Source organism: Epinephelus fuscoguttatus, linkage group LG4 (genome assembly GCF_011397635.1).
Source record: "Epinephelus fuscoguttatus linkage group LG4, E.fuscoguttatus.final_Chr_v1".
Lineage (NCBI taxonomy): Eukaryota > Metazoa > Chordata > Actinopteri > Perciformes > Serranidae > Epinephelus > Epinephelus fuscoguttatus.
This window is the reverse complement of record NC_064755.1, coordinates 19,963,410-19,984,337: the sequence shown is the minus strand read 5'-3', so window position 1 is coordinate 19,984,337 and position 20,928 is coordinate 19,963,410. Positions and strand designations below refer to the sequence as shown.

The 20,928-nt window shown below is 40.2% G+C and overlaps 3 protein-coding genes across 3 annotated transcripts; 1 reads left to right on the top strand and 2 right to left on the bottom strand.

Moving 5' to 3' along the window:
• Positions 1-1,269: 1,269 nt before the first annotated feature.
• Positions 1,270-3,317, top strand: LOC125888046 (calcium and integrin-binding protein 1-like). Its single transcript, XM_049575220.1, has 7 exons — positions 1,270-1,552; positions 1,992-2,026; positions 2,171-2,270; positions 2,428-2,581; positions 2,676-2,794; positions 2,912-3,000; positions 3,091-3,317. The coding sequence occupies exons 1-7, from the start codon at positions 1,502-1,504 to the stop codon at positions 3,110-3,112; spliced, it is 570 nt and encodes a 189-aa protein (XP_049431177.1). The 5' UTR covers positions 1,270-1,501; the 3' UTR covers positions 3,113-3,317.
• A 75-nt stretch (positions 3,318-3,392) lies between these two features.
• On the bottom strand, positions 3,393-7,098 carry LOC125888045 (RCC1 domain-containing protein 1-like). The gene is made up of 8 exons (XM_049575219.1): positions 6,723-7,098; positions 6,377-6,583; positions 5,012-5,177; positions 4,796-4,917; positions 4,615-4,719; positions 3,955-4,125; positions 3,814-3,843; positions 3,393-3,641 (listed from the first exon to the last, which is right to left on the bottom strand). Exons 1-8 carry the CDS (start codon positions 7,060-7,062, stop codon positions 3,490-3,492), a joined length of 1,293 nt encoding a protein of 430 aa, XP_049431176.1. The 5' UTR covers positions 7,063-7,098; the 3' UTR covers positions 3,393-3,489.
• A 547-nt stretch (positions 7,099-7,645) lies between these two features.
• Positions 7,646-15,502, bottom strand: unc45a (unc-45 myosin chaperone A). Its single transcript, XM_049575013.1, has 19 exons — positions 15,353-15,502; positions 15,039-15,231; positions 13,768-13,943; positions 13,551-13,640; positions 13,241-13,408; positions 12,783-12,951; positions 12,472-12,642; positions 12,087-12,258; positions 11,652-11,952; positions 11,453-11,547; positions 11,175-11,316; positions 10,842-10,982; positions 10,020-10,147; positions 9,876-9,942; positions 9,657-9,770; positions 9,454-9,569; positions 8,976-9,093; positions 8,735-8,890; positions 7,646-8,617 (listed from the first exon to the last, which is right to left on the bottom strand). The coding sequence occupies exons 1-19, from the start codon at positions 15,374-15,376 to the stop codon at positions 8,330-8,332; spliced, it is 2,829 nt and encodes a 942-aa protein (XP_049430970.1). The 5' UTR covers positions 15,377-15,502; the 3' UTR covers positions 7,646-8,329.
• Between the last annotated feature and the right edge of the window lie 5,426 nt (positions 15,503-20,928).

Sequence of the window (20,928 nt, the reverse complement as noted above, 5' to 3'; positions counted from 1 at the left end):
TGTTTTTTACAACTAACTGCCAATTATAGCTAAGATTTACTTTTAGATACATTTTCTAAATGCAGTATCTTTACTTTTGCTAGAATGTTTTTTGGTATACTGAAGCATAGTAGGCAAGTTAAATGATGGGGTGGTGGCACTTTTGCCATCCAGGGTCATTCCCTTAAACCAGGTTCATCAAACATATGTCCTGTGGACCAGAAGTGGCCGGCAAAAGGATCCAATCTAGCCCACTGGATGACTTTGCATACCTAATGTTGTCTTATATTGCACTTGTCAAGGCTTAGCGGTGCCAGGTTTCAGGAGCACAGTTTAGCAGTGAGTATCCTACTTCATGTAAAATGCTGCTTCAAATGCTTTTCACTGAACCAGAATATGGTTATCTGAAATAACAGTAAATACTTATTGTGGTCATATTTAAAGATAGTGAACACTGTTCAAAAGTGCAAAACAATCTGCTTCAGACTTTTATCTTAAACTGTACTTGTGGAACACAATTTTTAAAGCACTACCAAAACCTTTGATTTATGAATGGTTTGTAAGACAGGGAGATGAATAAAACTGCTTCCTCAATAGCTTCCACTTTAGTTTGGTTTGTCATGCCAGCACTACACAAATGTATGCACATGTGAGTAGCAGACTGACTGCATCTGGGAAAACTGACATATTTTTCTAAAGAAATCTCAGGCTCTTCATCATGTGTTTTGTAAATGGATGACCGTTTTCAGAGTACTTCTACTTCTTACTTCTTACACTGAAAGAAAGGGAAACATTCACAGGTGTTGTTATTTATAGGATATTCTGCAAATGTTTTACCAGTCTGGCCCACTTGAGATCATATTGGACTGTATTTGGATTATGAATTAAAATGAGTTTGACACCCCTGATGTGGACTGGGTGGTCATTTCCCCTGTTTCTATCTCCTTGTTTCCTGTCTCCTATCAGCTGTTACTCTCAAATAAAAGCAAAGAAGCAAACATGCCACGAAAATATTTTTTACTGTACATTTTTATTTCACATCAATTGGAAATAAAAATGTACAGTATTTAACGAGCTTTTTTTTTTTTTTTTTTTTTTTAACTTTTAAGCTTCATTCATTCATTAATCTTCTAACCGCTTCATCCTCTTGAGGATCGCGGGGGGGGGGGCAGGGTACACCCTGGACAGGTCGCCAGACTGTCGCAGGGCTGACACATAGAGACAGACAACCATTCACGCTTAACTTTTAAGCTTTTTTTTTATTTTATTCAACTAACATATAAACGGTGTCAAAATTGGATTAAAAAGTCCTAACTCCACAGGTTAGTCCTAGCTGTGACCTGTTGCCGTCCTTTTGTCATGATGGCAGCTGTTTGCAAGTACGTCACTATGGAAACCATTACGTAGCTCACAGGAAATCCAGCCAGATACCGGAAGTAAGCGATGTAAAGTTGTTGACTAATAGTTCGGTGTATAACTTTTTACAACAACAAAAGTATACCTTCGAGTCAAAGTTTTGAAAATGGGCACCACGGCAAGTCAACTTGGGAAGGACTTGCTCTCGGAATATCAAGTAAGTGCCCATAATGTCTTCAAAAGCAAATTTTGTATCGTAATGGGTGTTAGTGTTAACCGAGCGGCTAATTTTGACAGCAGTTGTTTTTGCGTACCGTAATAACATGTCGTGACGTAGCTATCTTAGCCTAATGTTTTCAGGTAAAATAAAACTATTACAGCCTTGTCATTAGGAGTAAAGTTTGGTTTATTTACGGTCTGTCTTTCCTACAACGTTAAACTAAACATAACGCTAATGGCATCTATAATGAACTACCACTTGTCATGAAGCTTATTAGCATTATAAAAGCTAATGTTGCCAATATCACTACAGTTAGTCAGACTATTGATGTTTTAAAATAAATGAAACTCATAAATGTATTCCAGTGTTGTTTATTTGTATTGTTCCCGTTTAATCTTTGACTACTTACTTTAATAATGCTCACTTTTACTTGTAGGAACTGACATTCTTGACAAAACAAGAAATTCTTCTGTAAGTGATCAGCTGCATATCACATTACACGTTACCAGTTTACAAACGCACTGTAATCAATCTAGCACCGCTTATTGTGATCCATGATTAAGCTTTGTGTGTGTGTGTGTGTGTGTGTGTGTGTGTGTGTGTGTGTGTGTTCAGCGCTCACAAGAGATTCACTGAACTGCTCACAAAAGATGAGAAAGACCTCCCAAACACCAGAGTGCCCATGGAGAGGATTCTCACTCTGCCAGAGCTCAAGGTGAGAAACTGTTTGATAGTAAAGCAGTGGAAATGTGGTGTTATGTGGAGTACTTAGTTCTGGCATGGCTAGGATTGTCCTGTACTTTGTATGGTCTCGGGGAAGTGCTTCAAGCGCTGATAATCTGTGCTGACCCTTGTACTTGTTCCTGTCACAGTCCAACCCTTTCAGGAAAAGAATCTGCCATGTATTCTCCACATCTGAACACAAAGATGGAAGCCTCACATTCGAGGACTTTCTGGATCTCTTGAGTGCCTTCAGCGACTCTGCTACTCTGGAAATCAAATCCCACTATGCATTCCGTATTTTTGGTAAAGAAGTTGATTAAAAAAAAAAAAAAAGCGAGCTGGTTATTATTGATACATGTGGGCTATCAGTCTGTAATAAGCATGTTGATACTTTCAGACTTTGACGATGACGGAACTCTTGATAGTGGTGATCTGGAGAAGCTGGTAAACTGCCTGACCGGTGAGACAGATGACACAAGACTAAACCCTGATGAAATGAGGCAGCTCATCAGCAATGTAAGTTTGCTGAGGCTTCTCCTCTGACGATGTGAGAGGCACACTAGATGGTTAAAATAGAGTGGTACAAGGATGTGTAAGTGGGCTCAATAGTTGTTTCCTTTGTATGTTCTTCAGATTCTTGAAGAGTCAGACATCGACAAGGATGGAACCGTGAACCTCTCGGAGTTTCAGCACGTCATTTCAAGGTCGCCGGATTTTGTCAGGTGAGTGAAAAACTAACCGCTGTTGTCACTGACACTTCACACAGTTTTGTTCAGTCTTAACCGCCTGTTATATTTTTGTTTTGTCTGCAGTTCTTTCAAGATTGTGCTGTGAAGACATCTAACGGACTGTGGAAATGCACCAACCTATAACTCTCACATGGTGTTTAATTTTCAGTTAGAACTATTTTAGACATTTGCCTTAAATTAATATAAGCTGTGGATTTTACTGCCTTAACTATTTTATGCAACGTTTGTCAAATATAAAACCTGTGATTTTTTATTACTATACAGAAAATTAAAAATATTTCCAAAAACTATACATTTACAAATTTTCTTGTTTTTTTTTTTTTAAGACAAATGAGACAGACTTATATTTGTTACAAAATATATTTAATTTAAAGTCTTTTTGTTGTGAAAATTTACACTTCCTTGTACATTGTCCAAAGTTCAGTGTCCACGTCTCTCAAGGTAATTCAAAGTATTTTTATGTCAAGCTACTTCCTCCTTGGTGACAGCAGCAAAAGTATTCCACGCCCCACACACTACATCCTCCACACACATATGGTGCTCCCTGAAGAACTCCACACGCTGGGGCTCATCCGAACTGATTAAATTCTGGTGTCCAAGTTGGCCATAGTCCCCTGAAATGATGGGGAAAAAAGGACAGGGTGAGTTCAACATATAACTAGATTTTGCTCTAAGCGTACTGATTAATTAAACTCATACTGGGAACATGCTACACAGATTTAACATCTTTGCAACAGAGCCAGTGACACCCTGTTTGGGTCTTATTGGCTCCGAATTCAAACTTACCCCAGCCCCACGTGTAGAGGTCACCTGTGGCTGGAATTAAAGAATATAAGATAAAGACAATGACATAGGTTTGCCAAGAAAATGTGCACTCATTCAATAACAATGATCAATACACAGCTTTTGTCAGATGTGGTTTCTTACTTGTTACTACAGCTGTGTGTCTGCAGCCACAGCTGACCGTCTTGATTTCACATGATGGAGTGATATCCAGCAGAGCCGGGAATGCCTGGATCGATATGAATACCTCCTCATGTTTCTCTCCCTCCTGCTGCTCTTCAGCGAGAGATGTGCGGGCATCTTGGCGTGGTTCTCCTGTTCAGCACAGTTAATGTTGTTACTTACTACAACTCAAGTCATTACTTTAAGTGGCTACCATGAGAAGCATACTTGGCAACATGTATGAAATTATATAACAGTTCAAGGGGTGGTTCATTCATGACGATATAATGCTTTACTCCAAGTTATGTCTGTACATTTAAGTAGTTTTTAAATTTGTTTTTTGAGGTACAATGGAGCTTGACGGCAATGAGTTTATGGTGCTTCAAGTGCCAAACACACATTTGAAAAAGATATAAAGAGAGTGAATCCACAGTATCTCTGATATTAAGAGTTAATCAGCATCCTTTATAGATGCTGTGGAAATGCTGATACTTAAGAGTGGGAATATTGTAACAATCATACATGCCATAAAAAAACAATGCAGCTAAGTACAATAAAGTATCTGGGTCGATAGATAGCACGGTGGGTAAAAAGAACTGACTTTGTGTTTTAAGGTGAAGTGTTATAGGGAAACAGATTTACCTGCTTGTTGGCTACTCTGCTGCTCTGCTGCCTTCCTCAGACCTCGTGATGGAAGTCCAAGCTGCCCACTTTCATTCCAGCCCCACACATAAAGGTCACCCCCGTCTGAAGAAAAAGGTCATTTAATCCTCACAGTGAGGGTACAACTCTTTCCACTGCCAACACCTTGTGTGACACTTACCACTAATACAGACAGAGTGCCAGCTTCCTGTGGCGATACAGCTCATGGGCATCCCCCAGAGTGCCTCCACTGCCCTGGGCTCGTCCTCAGAGGTGAGGCCTCCGTGCCCCAACTGACCATGGCTGACAAATAAACACATGCACACACATAAGATCAAGATATGCATGTGGGTGTTACTTCTCTGATTCCCAGTAAAGACAGATGTGCGAGGTCTACCTGCCCAGTCCCCAGGTGTACACAGCTCCAGAGGCACTGAGAAGGATGGCATGCTCTGCACTCAGTGCCAGACTCTTGGCTCTCAGGTGTGGTGATAAGGAGCGGTAGAGGGGCGGTGTTGTGGCTATGTAACCACCAGGGACCAATGGGAGATTCAAAGGGGGTCCTGCAAGGCAACAAGAAGAGTATGGTTTATTCAATTAACACATTCAACTTCTAGAAGCTGTCAAAGAAGTTAGGATAGTAGTGGAAATACTCAAAGTACTCAGATTTGGTTCTCAAGTAAGACTACTGATAGCACACTGTAAAAGTACTCTTCTACAAGTAAAAGCCCGTGTTAAAAATTCTACTTGAGTACTCAAGTATTACCTGCAAAATGTACTAAAAGTAGCAAAAGTGAAATTCCTCACAATGCAAAATGACCCCTTTCAGAGTGTTTAATTATGGAGCTTTCTATAGGTGTGACTTCAGGGTCTCTCCAAGGGATGTCGGCCTTTAGTCTATAACAATACATAATGATTCAGAGAAACTATAGCTGTAAAATATATGTAGGCTAATGCAGTTGCAAGTACAATATTCCCCCCTGTGGTGTAGTGGAGTATGTACTGATTAACCAAAACCAGGTGAAGTGAAAAACATTGATCATCTTGTCACAATGCAATGTTCTGTTGGGAAACGTTTAGTCCTGGCATTCATGGATGCAACTTGATGCACTCCACCCACCTAAACACAGTTTAAGACCAAGCACCGCACCCCCAAACCCTGTTGGGGCCTCCTTGGATCAAACTTGGCTCTGACCTGCTGAGGCATGGACACAGACCTCTGAGGAGTGTCTTGTGGAGTCTGGCACCAGGGAATTGGCGGCAGATCCTATATGTTTTGTGGGTTGTGAGGTGGGGTACTGGCAGGTCCCACGGATGCTCAATGAGACTGGGATCTGGGGAATTTGAGGCCAGGTGAACGCCTAGAGCTCTTTGTTATGTTCCTTGAGCCATTGTTGAGTAGTCTGCCATCTACAGTGCTGTAGCCATGAGGCGGGGTACTTGATCTGCAACCGTGTTTGGGCAGGTAGAGCGTGTCAAGAGGCATCCATATGAATGCCAAGACCAAAGGTTTCCCAGCAGAACACTCCATTGTAACAAAGTGATCAATGTTATTCACTTCACCTGACAGTGGTTTTGACGTTTCGGCTGATCGGTGTATGTAGTGCAGTAAAAAGTACAATATTTCCCTCTGTGATGTAGTGACGTAGAAATATAAAGTAGCAACAAATGGAAATACTCAGGCAAAGTACAAGTACCTCAAAATTGTACTTAAGTAAATGTACTTAATTATCCTCCACCGCTGTATTAGGATATACATTACCTGAGCTGTCTGAGTGTGTTTTTATTTCCATGCTCCATGTTAGAGTCTTCTCTTCCTTCTGCAGATCCCAGGACTCAACTCTGTCTGAGAAAGCGAGGGTCAGGAAGGACTCACTGATGATGGCATCCTTACAGCCCCGGCTCTCTTTCAGAGGAGTGCCACATGACTCAGTGGAGACGAAACCTGCCAGGCACACACAGCTGTCACCTACAGACAGACAGACAGACACAGAAAGAGAACATGATGAATAAACCAGTTAATATTTATGTCATGAGTGTGGCATGAAAGACGCTTTCTATTTCTGCTAAGTGTTCAACCAGAGCTCTTTTATCTTGGACAGACTCACCATCCAAATACACAGATGCTCTTCGACTCCAACTTGCTCTAATTTGAAAATCAGTATCAAAGCAGCCTCCACTTCTGTCCACCTGACCATTAAGCTCTGTTGGACTACTCACTTTAACCTCCTTTACAGGGTCGCTGCACTCTCCTTTAATTAATTTATCGGGGACGAATATCTGTCCAAAAGCGTTGAAGCCAAATCCGAACCACCGCATTGGAAACGCTGAACCTCTGTTTACGCTGCTGAACCGGGCGACGCAGTTGTTCGCACAGTTTGAACACTGGTGTATGGAGCACCGGGGTGTACTGCACATGCGCAGCAGTATCGCGCAGTCATTCCTCATTTCTGATTTTCAAAAAAGATTTTAAGTACCACGCAAATGAGTTATGATACATGAATATACATATATATATAAAATTGTGAATCTTGTTCTTGTTTTATTTTATTTTTTTGCTCTCTGGTATTTCCTTTTGGGGAATTATATTTTATTTTTTCCTCCATGGTGTTTTTTAATTTAGTTTGACTTCTTTGGAATATTTTCTCTATTTAAAAGAAATAATAAAATTATTAGTATTTAATTAAAATGAATTAAAAATATTATTTTAAAAATATTTGTCCTGTTGTAAATTCTTTTATTTCTTTCCTCCATGTTTTTTTTTCAATTTAGTTTTAGTTCTTTTGAATATTTTCTCTATTTTAAAAAAAGATGTATTATTAAAATAAAATTATTATTTAATTAAAGTTAAATTAAAATATTATTTTTAAAATATGTCTGGTTGTAAATTGGCAATACAAGTCTACAGCTGTCTTTTTAATTTTCTCTCTTTGTTTTATTTTATCGTATGCACAAATAAAGAACCCGAGAACTATAGTATTGTTACAAAATGACTTGACAGTGAAGATGGGTGAACTCGGACATGACAATATAATTCAGGGAAAGTCTGAGATTTTATTTATTTCCCATGTGTTTAGTCAAAACATGACAAACCATACAAGTAAGACACTGGAAATGTAGTGGAGTGGTGATAATAATTGACATTAAAAACAAAAAGCACACAATTATGTGTATGAAATGGGAAAATTTTATAAAAACAATTACTAGAAAATGAGTTACCTGCAGAAAATGTGTGCACACGCTGAAAGCTGCTGAATTAGAATTCACACTGAGTATAGTAGTGTACAAAATGAAAAATAAAGACAGTGTATTTTGGGGAATAAACAAAGGATACGAAACAAAATATTTGCAAATATGAGGAAATAGCGATACTTGTGTAAAGTAGCCTTACTGATCTCCAAGTCAAACAAACACTTTCAGTAGAGGGAGATACAGTATAATTGAGATAAATACAATCAGTGGAAAAGCAATGTGAAACAGCAAACCACTTCTGTGAGGATCCACTGGTTTTCATTTACTACTTTTCTTCATTCATTTATTTATTTATTGCTTCTCACAGTTTTTGGTTAAGACACAAGCATGTCAGGACCAGCTCATATCCATCCAGACCAAAACTGATTTTCCTGCAAGAGTGAAATGACTTCACTGGTCCCACTTAATACTCAAAGCACTTTAACATTGCCAGAGGGCAAATCCACACGCTGCAGCTGTCTTTTCAGGGTTCAGTTCCTTTGCCCTTCTCCGTCCCTTCCCTGCTCATGATGATGCTGTACTCCACCGCCTTGTCCAGACAGCTCTGAGCTATCTTAGAAACAGGCTCCGGCGTGCCCTCTCCTCCCTTTGCCAAGACAGAAAGAATCTCCAGAGCCTCGCTCTCCATGAGCGTCTCGGCCAGACTCTTCTCTGCCTCCATCATGTTCCGCACTATGACCACTCCACGGTGGCGCAGGTCGGGTATGTCACAGAGCAATAGCGACTGTATGATCTCTAGCCAGTGGGTCGTCTGAGAAAAGAGGACAACAAGATGTAATGTGAGCTAAAACGAATAAAAAATTATTTTAGTGTGCCACAGAGTTGATGAATGTGTGGGGACAGCGAGCTGCTGCAGTGGTCTGCTTACTGTTCCAGGTATGCGGGCGCAGAGCTCAGGCTGCTCCGCGGTCAGCATGGCCAGAGTTCCTGCAGCAGCTCTCCGCAGCCTCTCGTCCTCCTCTCCACTGTAGAGCACAAGCAGCTTCAGGCGATCATTTCCTGTGGCCAGGTACAGCTTCTGCACCTGAGGACACACCAAACACACACATGTTTACGTCTACTTTTCATAGTATTTGTGCCATACAGTCATGTATTAATATGTGCCGTACCTCTGTGCTTAAAACCAGATTACACATGCACTCTGTGGCAGAAGCTCGGACCAGGTCGTGCTCCTCAAACATGTAGCCTTCAATTTTTGGGACTGCCTTCTCTTTTATGATCTTTTGTCTGTAAGACAACACACTTCAGATACTCTGAACACAGATACAAAACTGGAATGTCATGATGAAAGATAAATCATGAAAGGAAAACTGTAGACTTTCATTCAAGTGTGAAGCTTTGACCTGATAAAATCTATGATCAATAAAGACAAAATCAGGAAGGCATTGTTGTACATCTTAAAAGGTTTAAATGCCTGCACACTGACAGGACATGACCTCAGCTATGTTAAAAAAAACAGTATTAACACTGTCAAACTATTAACATGCTTTTGAGGTCATCATTCAGACTTAAAATACTTGCATCCTCAAAGTCCTAAAAACAGCACTGTACATGTATTCTTAGGAAAGACTCCCCCTAGTGGCCAACCTTAGTCTATCACTGATGCCGGCCAGGTTGGTAAGAGCCATGAGTGCCTCGAAGTTCTGCAGCAGGGTGCATTCAAGACTCAGAAGACTGACAAGGGGGCGCACCATCTCATAGATCTGACAACAAAAAGTGAGACAAGGTTAAATAGTAAAAGCACTTTTCTTTTTAAACCGAAGCGGCTTTTACCAGCATGCAAATCTCACCCTTTCTCCTGGGAAGGCAATCTCTGGGTTTGATGTGATGGCGATTTTTGCGAGGGCTTGTGCTGCTTTGATTTTACCTATGTCTGTGTTGTCAGATGCCAGTGGGATCAGAGCCTGCGGAGGAAAACAGTCATCATGAATCATTTAAGCCATTAAAGCAAAGTGCTTAGGCTAAATGGTGTACAGGCTAAAATAAGTATAGTTATCAGGGTGCTCTACCTTTCCTCCACCCTGTGCCACCACCGTGCCTCTGTCTTCCTGTCGTTCCACCAAAGCCAAGAAGACCCTGCCATGAGGAATGCAATTAACACAGAATCTACAGAGAGAACGCTGAGTGAAAAAGAGTCACTGCTGTTGTCCTACCTGGCAATACATTCTCTGCAAGCCTCGGTGAGGGCAGGACTCTCCTGTTTGACCATACACACCAACGCAGACACCACACCAGCCTCCAGCAGCTTCACAAGACGCTTCTCCACGTAGGACTGTGCATCCTGACACATGACAAGACAGACAAGTTCATGTCAAACAATCGCTAAAGAAAAAAAATGCATGTAAAAGTAGTAAAGTCTCTGTTCAGCATTGAAGTAATGTGGTGTGCAGTAGACTTGGGCGGTATCAAGGTATTATCAGGGTATTTAAAAATCCTGAAGGTATGATTTTTAACACCGAAACAAATACAGGGACTGCTCTTTTTATTAAACTGACAAGGAGATGCTGTACAGAGATGATGTAGTGCACAACATGCGCCACCAGAGGTCAGTCTCAGCTGAGAATGGCTGCAACTATGAGTGGTGCCGATAACATTACCGGACTAATAAAAACAGCAACAGCAGAAAGAGACAGTGGGGAGAAACAGCCTGTAAAGGCTGCATATTTTCAGATCTGACTGTGAATTAAATGAGTCTTAGTTCGGTAAAAGAAAGAAACTTGAATTCAGGAAGTGTACAGCTGTATTTTCTGTTTAGCAAGAAAAATAGGTGTAAGAATATTTCCTTTCATAAGTTTGTGGCATGTAGAAAACTATGCTTTAACTTTTTTTTTTTTTTAGTTTTACACAGGGAGTCAAAGTGTCTACCCCGGTGAAATGTTTTAGGAAGGCATGAGGGTATGAAAAAATGGATGCCATCCAAGCCTAGTATGCAGCAAATATTGCTCAGCATGAATACACAAAAATTAAAATAGTACCTTGGGATGCTCCTCGGGCACATGCTGCTTTGCATACTTGGCCAGCTCTACCATCTGAGGGTCTGGCTTCTCCACATCATAGCTGTTGGTGCAATTTACTAAGGTGGAGCCCACAGCAAAGAGCACTGTTTTATCCTCAGACTGCAGGAAACACAAAGTAAAACAACACTGTCAAAACCATAAAAGTGTTTGTGTCGTGGTTTCAAATACTACACAAAAGCAAACATCAAAACCACTGAGATGCTCTTCTGGGAGGAATCTGGCTTCATGATTGCTCTGTAGTGTCCCCTTGTCACAAGTATTAAAACCTCTAATTACAAACATCAGTCAAACCTTTGCCAGCTCAAACATGGCGAGGAGAGCATTCTTGTCTTCCACTAAGTCCTCCTTCACATCAGCATCAAAAGTGAGGTAGGCGAGGCCCTCCACAGACCACCGGCGGGAGGTTGCCGGCAGAGACTCATTACACAGCCACCTAAAAGAGAAAGAGAAACGGCTTGCTTCTTATTTTGAATCCAAGGAACCAATCTGGTTATGCAACAATGTGGATCAGGCATGACACATTTCTCTTAATCTACCTCATGCCAAAGATTTAATACGGGCAAACATACTTCCTGCACTGCTTGGCAAGCTTTAGCGTGGATCCTTCGGCAAACTGCTTCATGCTGAAGTCTGTCCCTCCTGCTGATCCAAGCTTGCACAGACCCTGTATAATTATCATCAGAAACCATAGTTCATTTATCTTTATTTATAGATGTTCACTCCTCCACCTGTCTGAGATAAATATACGTGCTTCGCTGCAGCACTCACCACCAGGGCTCTCACACGTATCCTGTCATTCTCGCTCTTCTTGTAGAGATCCTTCAGGAGAGCGACGCCGTTGGCTGTGATGAAGGAGGCTCTCTTGGCCTTGCCTGCAGCATGGATGAGAGTCTCAACCGCTACCTGCTGGTGAATTACATCTTCGGAGGCACACAGAGAGATCACAGCATCCATCATCCCTGACATCTCCAGAGTTCTGTTACCCACGTCGCTCGGTCCTTGGAGGAGCACTGATACTGTCTGGATGGCTCGTAGCTTGCTATCTAGGCCTTGTCGGTTAAAATGTTGCCTAATCAGAAAAACGTCAGATAAAAAAGTTTGTAAAAGAACACCATTCTTCATCTTATGGCCTGTGATAAGTATTTTTTTTTGTGTGTACTTAAGTTATTGCAGTGTGAAGATGCTCATGTAACAGAAACTCACTGTACATATTCTTCACACAGCTTGACGAAGTTGTCCCTCTCTTTGTCGCTCTTTAGGTCGTCGTAGAGTTTGCTAAGCAGGACAGAGCAGCTCATGTGGGAGTTGTCTGTGAGAGGTGGTCCCTCTAAAAGCTCAGGGACTGTCCCGGCTACCTCAAGGATTTTCTTCAGGCCTACAGGAGAGCATTAATCATTCATTAATCTGGCTGGAGTAAACAACAAATAAAACTGGTGCCAGAATGTCTGAAATGGGCTAGAAATAGCTGAGGCCTAGAATGAACACTTCCTTCTCCTTTCTATAGTAGTGCAACTGTACTAAAAACTGAACTGGGTGTGTTTGGCAGCAGGTCTATGTCTGTTTCATTATGTGCAGGTGTGTTTCATACCCTGGTCTATCACCCATAACGTGAGGGAGTTATCTGGGTTTTTGAAGGACTTGCGGGGAACTTGTTTGACCAGGAGGTTGATGGCACTGTCTCTGCCCGGCCCCGACACATTAGATGCTTGCATCATTTCCAAGAGGTGGCGTAACATTGAGCGTAGCTCCTTGGAAGGTTCTGTGATAGATTCAGAAAGTCAATTGTCATTCAAAGCAAAGGACAGAGAGCTGATACACACACAAAAAAGCATTTTTTATTGCTAAACTTTCATGTGTGGCCAAGTCCAAACACAAACATGATCAAGAGTCCAGACTCACCAGGAAGTATGGCTTCATCTTTCCCTCTGATCTCTTTTTTCATGCCCTCCGTCAGAGCCTCAAACATCACTTGCAGCAGGTGGCAGGCAGCCAGAGACACAGCGGAGGCTCCTGATCCCATTACGGCACACAGCTGCTCCATCCCCAACTCATTCACGATAGCCATAGTCTGGGAACAGGACAGTGGATGTTAGCAATAAAAAGCAACAAAGCCATTTGCAAGTTTTACGAGCAGGGTGAATGACGCCTCTGACAGACATGGCTGTTGATGAAGTGTACTACAGCAGACTTAACAATAAATGGAAACTGAAATGCATAGAAATTAAAATACAAATACGGATGCCATCACTATGGATGCACTCACTGTTTTACCTAGGTTTTCCCAAAAAAGTGAATGCAAGTTTGCATATCAGTGAGAAAAGGGATTTTAAAGATGGTGTAATGAATGTCACACTTACTCTGGACTGGTGTCCTGTGCACAGCCCTACCAGGGTCCTCAGGGCAGAGAGGACAATATCCTCCTGCTTTGACTGAAGAAGTTTCTGAATCAGCTTCACTCCATCGTTACGGAAGATCTGCTCAGCTCCTGCGTCCTCTCGAGATAACACCACTAGATTCTGAGCAGCCTGAAATTAATTATGGATCATATAATTTTGGTGTATTACAATTTTGCAGATAGATCAAGATACAATGAACACAAGTCAAACACATAATAAAAGAACAGATTCCAGCAGTTTGATATGTTCCTGCCTTTTGAGTGACCCTTACTTTTTGTCGATCTGAGTCTTTTGCAGATGCATCTAAGAGAAGGGAAAACATCTGCTGCACACGAGCATCTGTGGAGTTTAATTGCGCCGACTACGTGGTTAAGAGAGAAGATGTTAATTAGCAAGAGTTTTTTCAGGGCACTGTTTAAAATACAAGACAAATCTCCGTGACCTTTCATTTACTTTATTAAAAAAAAAATAAAACAAAAACACATCACCTTGTGTTGGATCTGTGCTCCCAGTTGTCTAAGCAGATCCTGGAAGGCTTTGTTTTTGGGTTCCAGCTGTGCACACCTCTGAGTATCCAGAAATGCCTGATCAAGCCGACCGAGTTTCTGGTAAGCCTGAGCTCTCCGGAACCTGGCTTTAACATCACCTGGGTCTGTATCGAGAGCTGAAGAGTGACAGACATGGCGTTTAATATAACTGTGCACACACATCCATAACTCTTTAAGGAAGTTTTCACCCACAGAACGACCATTTATATTATAGTTAGTCGCGCTGTGTTACCTTGAAACCAAGACATTTTTCTTGCATGCCATGCATACATTGTTGATGAGTTAATTAAACTTTTAACAACACCAAAACTTTATCAAAACATCTGTTCACAAACTCTAACACAACTCACGCAGCATCATCCAAGTGTCATTTATCCAGTTGCGTGCTCAGTTCTTCCAAAACACATTGCATTGCCTTATCTTCAGCCCTTTCTGACTGGGACTAAAAGTGAAACTTGTCTGTGCCTTCACTTTTCGTCCCTTTCAGAAAGGGCTGAAGACAAGGCAAGGCATTTGCTTTGGAAGCACTGAGCATGCGACTGCATACATGAAACTGGGTTTATATGTTGTATTAGATGTTTTGATTTTGGCTAGTTTTGCTGTTGTTAAACCTGGTTCCCCTTGACGACAATTAAGTAATGTTTGCCATTTTTGGATCCTTCATTTACCGGGTGCATGCAAGAAAAAAATTTTCTTCACAAATTCAATGTAACAAAGCATTAATAATTGATATATAAGTGGTTATTTTGTGGGTGAAGTATTCCTTTAATCCAGTCAGAGTGACAGTTCATGTTTCAATACACTAAATAGTTTTTGTTTTTACCTCAGCTGTAAATAGTTTCTTTCCTTTAAGATAAGACAGTTGGTGGGTGTGTGTTGTGTGTTGAAAGGGTTTCTCAGTTAAATTATTAACCCAAGGGTCTATAGATCATCATGAGTGTCTCTGTCAATGGAAAATAGCTGCTGCTGAGCATTTTAAATGAAACACTTACAGCATCCCTAATCGCATGTCATTCAGGATCCTGGTAAGGTGTAAGTTACACTCTATAGATTTAAACCAGTAAATATATGGACAGATTGCAATCCAGGTAAAAGTAAGCTTCAGTGTGTATTTATATTAAATGCCCCTTAATTTAAACTAAGATTAAAACGTGTCTTTGGGCTCAGTGATGTATAAACCCTACAATAATCTAGACTGTGCTATATCCCACCTTTAGAGGCATCAGCCTCTGCTTTGCTGTACTCCTCCTGTTTCAGGTAGCATGCAGAGCGGTTGCGATAAAGCACAGCACTCTCTTCTTGGTTGTCACTCAGCTTTAATGCTTTGGTGTAACAGCAGATAGCTCCCTGTATGTCTCCTGCCTTGAAAAGCGTGTTCCCCTCCTCCTTCAATGCTGCAGGGTCCTGGGTTAAAGAGAAAGGTAGGTGACAGGGGCTCAGAATGACAGAAATGCTAAGAGTTAATGCTTTTCTAATGAAATCTGCTAAGCTAAAGATGCTACGTAGCTAACTGCTGTTGCCTTACCTTTTCTTTTTCACTCTCACTCATCTTCAAGGCGTGATAGACTAAACGGCGTTACTTAGTATGGAGAATATGTAGTTAAATTTTACTCTACTTGGTCACAAACACCGCTAACTTCAGCCAAACATGTTTCATCTTGCTACGCTTCCGGGTGTCCGCAGCACGTTGATGACGTTTACGCGCCAGCCCCGCCCTTCCCCTGGTGCTCCATTGCCATATAAGGAAGAGAGGAGTCAGAGCATGTCAGTCTCCATCTCTGCTTTATTTGGCTACATTTTCATCCTGTGGCTCTCCTCACACACACACACACACACACACACACACACACACACACACACACACACACACACACACACACACAGGCTTTTGTCAAGCATTTTAATGTTGTTGGCTCACTGTTAGATGGTTAAACCTCAGCAAAGAGTACTTAAGAATACTAGAATACTTATACAAGCATATCTCATGTACGTCTCTGGTAACACTTTCTAATGAGCCATTCTTTCTAAATACTTTCAAGGTGTAATAAATTGCTTTATTAACACTTCATGAATCATTAGTGAGGTTTGACAGGCCAGCATCTGACAACAACTTTCTGCTTGCCAAATTGTGAAAAATCACTTTGGCTGGTTGGACCATTGACCACTTACTCGGGGCCAAATCCATTCATTAACAACCTATTTAACATTTAAAACTGCAGACTTGATGGATTAAAAACACTTTACTAATGACATATTGGAATTTATAGCTGCAGACTTGATGGCTCATTATAAAGTGAGAAACTCATGAGTATCTACTGATGGATTACCAACATTTGTATCTGTGCTGTTAAGAAACAGACTAAACACTAGTCTGAGGGATTTTTTTTTAACAACATAGCTACCCAACAGTAGCTCTGCTGGTTTCTAATGGTTTACAAAGGATTATGACATTATTTGTTAACCATAAAGCCCTTGAAAACCTTATGTAATGGGTGACTCATAAACATGTGGTATCATTATAGTTTAAATTTATAGTTTAGGAAACCAAAAGACTAGATACGGTGCCTTGCAAAAGTGTTCATACCCCTTATGTGATAGACCCACACAAAGTAGCCTATAATTGTGAAGTGGAATGAAAAGATTGGAGACTCTAGCTGCGCAGAGCTGGTAGAGACATACCCCAAAAGACTTGCAGCTTCACCAAAGACTTGCAAAAAACTTCATAGTTTAGTATGTCTTTAAAAATCACATAAACATGTCATTGTATAGTATTTCATCAAAAATTATGAAAAAAGTCATAGTGTGTCTATGAAAAGTCATAGAATGGTATGTTGTCAAAAATCGCAAAACAAAAAAAAACCTGTCACAGTATAGTATGTTGTCAATAAACGCGAAAAAACGTCATAGTTTAATCGTCAAAAATAGCGAAAAAAGGTTATGGTAAAGTATGACGTCAAAATTGCGAAAAAACGTTGTAGTATGTATGTTGTCAAAAATCACGGAAAAAACTCATAGGATAGTATGTATATAGTACACCATGTATCATTTTCTTTCCACTTCACAATAATGCACTACTTTGTGTTGGTCTATCACATAAAATCCCAACAAAATACATTCAAGATTGTACTTGTGATGTGACAAAATGTGGAAAAGTTCAAGGGGTATGAATACTTCTGCAAGGCACTGTACACTGGACAGGGCTACACAAGGTTACACTGGATAAAACATACAGTCATACAGTTCTACAAACATACAATGCCAGTACTCAACTCAACTCAACTCAAATGTATTTATGAAGAACATTAGAAACAACTCACGTTGACCAAGGTGCTGTACAAAAGGTATAAAATGCTAAAAACACATACATAAGAGGTGACATAACTGTCAGGTACACAGCTCACACATTTAGAGACACACACACACAGGCACGCATCAGGGAAAACCACCTCAGTGGGACTCAAGCGCTAATGAATAGAAGTAGGTTTTGAGCCTGGACTTAAAGTAAACACAAACCAATCTACCTTACAGGGTACATAGGAAACTGCAGTGGGTGCCACCTGGAGGAGGGGCATCATGATAATGTCATGTGTAGGGCACCAAATGTTCTGGGTCTGGCACTGAATTCAGTGCCGGAATTAACTGATGTGGACTGATTCAGAACATCTTACATAACTAATCACTAACTAGTAGCTACAACTGTCTGACAAATATAGTGGATGTAAAGTGGCATAAGATGGAAAAGCTCCAGTGAAGTGCTTATACCGGTACATCAAAATTGTACATTTGTAGGGGGCTGGATTCCATTTTATACATGGTGAAAAGTGACTTCTGTCACTTTGGAATTAAGGCATTTTGAGTCTTCACCTGTGAGTTTTAAAAGTGTGTTTGCAACAGTGTCTTTTCAGATGAAAACCACAAAAGGAAATGCCCTGGTATGGTATTTCCTTCATTACTCACCTGGGGACTCTCATTTACCAGGACAGTCAAGCACCATTGTTGTTCTCCCTCTGTTGCTGTGGAGACAGGTAGTTACCTTTTAGCTTTGTGCTCAGGTACACCTGTGAAGGCTCTCATATTACTGTGGCAGCTTTGTGACTTTACAACAAGATCCAGCATGGGCTGTTGGTATATATTTCCTCCTCAGGGCTGGGCTTGTTGTGAGACCTCATACATACCAGATCCACAGGATATCCACGAGGCTCAGCGACAGCACCAGGGAACCAAAGAGAAGGCTGTGAAATCACAATCAAAACCAGCTGTGTAAACATTTGCTCCTTATCAGGTCTTTGTTTTATGAGAGATCATGCTTTCAGAACGAGATTCTGTCATTGCTGGTGTGCTTTCTGGTACCAAACCTAATTTTTATTAAAATAAAACTCTCATACACCAAAATCATGCACATAATTTTTAACATTTTGTAGACCCCATGAAAAGTTATCAGTCTCTTGTGACTAGAGCAAAACCAAAACAATGCCATCTGTTCCTGTCATGTCCCACACAGTCTGTTAATTAATTATTTATTCAGTTAAGCTCCTGTTTCCATAATCGCATAAAGAGTTCCCGAACGATCCATCAAAAGAGCGCAACAATGTGACTCGCATGCAAAGCATCATTATATTTTCCACACGGGGCTTCTCAGGTGTTATTTACATGCACAGTGGCGTTCATTGGCAGTCAGGCTGATCTTCACTTTTGGCGATATAATGACAGACTAGGCAGCACTGCTTGAGCCTCTTTGTCTAAAGGCAAATATCTCAGACATGGAGGTCGCCATTCCAGGGGTCACAGCAGTCCAACAACAATATAAAAGCTGCATACTGACATTCATCTAAAGAAGCCACTCCCAGTTCTTAAAGTACTGTACCAAACACTCATTAATCAAACAAGTTATTATCCTACTCCTCTTTGACTATTGGACATCATCAGTATATCATGCACAAGGGCACAAACTGTTAGCCACATTCCCCCTGAATTACAGCGTGTTTTTTACTCAAATGCTGCCACTGCACACAAGATGTGAGAAATTATGTATTATTTTCTGGACTCTTCTGGCTCCTACACACTCCAAACATAAAAACACAAATAACAAAAAGTTCTTCACTTCAAAAGCTACGTGTATATATATGTTGTTTTTTCACAGCCATCTGCTTTTTAGGGTAGCCAAACTCACAGATTACTTAATTTCAAATCTGTTTCTTGTTTTTGCCAAGAAAATAAAGTAGAGTAATGCATGGGCCTTTACCAGGACATATGTTTTGTTATACTTCACGTTATGTAACTTTCTGGCTTCTGTATTTTGGACGCTCTCTGGTGTATCAGAGAAAACGATCCAACCAGATGCAGTTGTGGCCTATTATCACAGGCACAGCCTACACAGTAATGGACTGTGTGTTTTTTTTTCTTGCTCTTACACTAATATTTCTGCACTGGGAACAACAGCAGCCACCTACATGCAGTGTTTTAGTCAGTGATGAAAGTTTTCAGCGTGCCTTTCCAAACAAGATGTACCAGTTATTCAGGAAAACTTACAGACCTCTCTATTAACAGTTGTATTTGTCTTGCAGAAACATGGCCCTTTTGTCAACATCGATACATATGATAACAGCCTGACACTGTTTTGTCTCTGAGCTACTGAGTGGATTGTTCTAAGTATAACACCTTTTTTTTTTTTTTTTTAGTAGTAACGATTATAGTTTAGTCAGGAACACTTTAGTCAAAGAACACTTTGTGTCCATTTGCAGTATTATATTTGGCAGTATGGCTCTTTGCCAGGTGGTTGCATAGAAATGAATCATGTGATCTATTAGCTGACTACCTTTCATTAGTCAGCTGCTCCATCAGTTGATTGACTGTTTGAGATCAGCTGATGTAGCTGGGACGTGAGCTGAGCTTGACATCAAGTTCTGCCGGAACTAACACTATGCTCAATGTAACTGGGTCCCAAGGTTTTGTAAATGGGTTGAACTTGGAGCTTTGCAAAGATTGCGTCCACTCTCGCTATGTACATGTCTTGTGTGACTATAATGCTTGAATCTACTTGGTTACCCTCAGTGGTGGAATGTAACTAAGTACATTTACTCAAATACTGCACTGAAGTACAAATTTGAGGTATGTTTGTTTCACTTCACATTTTTTTCTTCAGGGCTTCTTTCTACTTCTACTCCACCACACTTCAGACAGAAATCTTGTACTTTTGACTCCGCTGCATTTTTTTGGATAATTTTTGGTACCAGTTACTTCAGAAATTGATATGTTTTGCACACAAACCATATTAAAATACACAAGTGCAGCTAGAACGATTAGTTGAATGATTTGAAAATTCATTGGCAACTATTTTGATAATTGTTTAAATCATATTCTGAGATATATCATTTTATTCCATTAAACTGATTTGATTTTTTTCTGCACTGAGTACTTTCACTTTTAAAAGGCATACTGAAATACATTTTCCTGATTTTTACAGTGTGATTTTAGTACTTTTACTTAAGTAAAGGATATGAACTCTTCCTCACCCACTGTGTTCTAGACCATTTTTTTTAAATTAACTGTGTTATTGTAATTATGCTGTCATGTATTTCATAATTCATTACATGGTGGATACTTTAGCTCTGTAATCAGCTTGAGCGTTACATTGTTACATTCATAATACAAATAATAATAATAATAAACTTTATTTACGAAGCATTTTTCAAAACAAAGATACAAAGTGCTTTACATGGTTGATCCCAGATTTAAAATGCAGGATCAGGGCAAATAAAAAGAGGCAATTTTAAGAAAATAGAAAGAACAATAAAAAAAAAAAAATTTAAGATAAAATAACACCACTGAAGTAGATAAGAAAAGTTGGCACACACACACACACACACACACACATATATATATATATATATATATATATATATATATACACATACACAGTGTGTGGAAATTAATAAAAGGCTTTTTTTGAACAGATAAGTTTTTAAGAAGTGATTTAAAACATGTCACTTATTTAGCTAGCCCATATTCATACTACTACTACTTCTAAAGATAATAATAATAATAATAATAATTCAGACATTTCTAAAGTTCTAAACTCATGTTGCATTGCAGACCTTCACA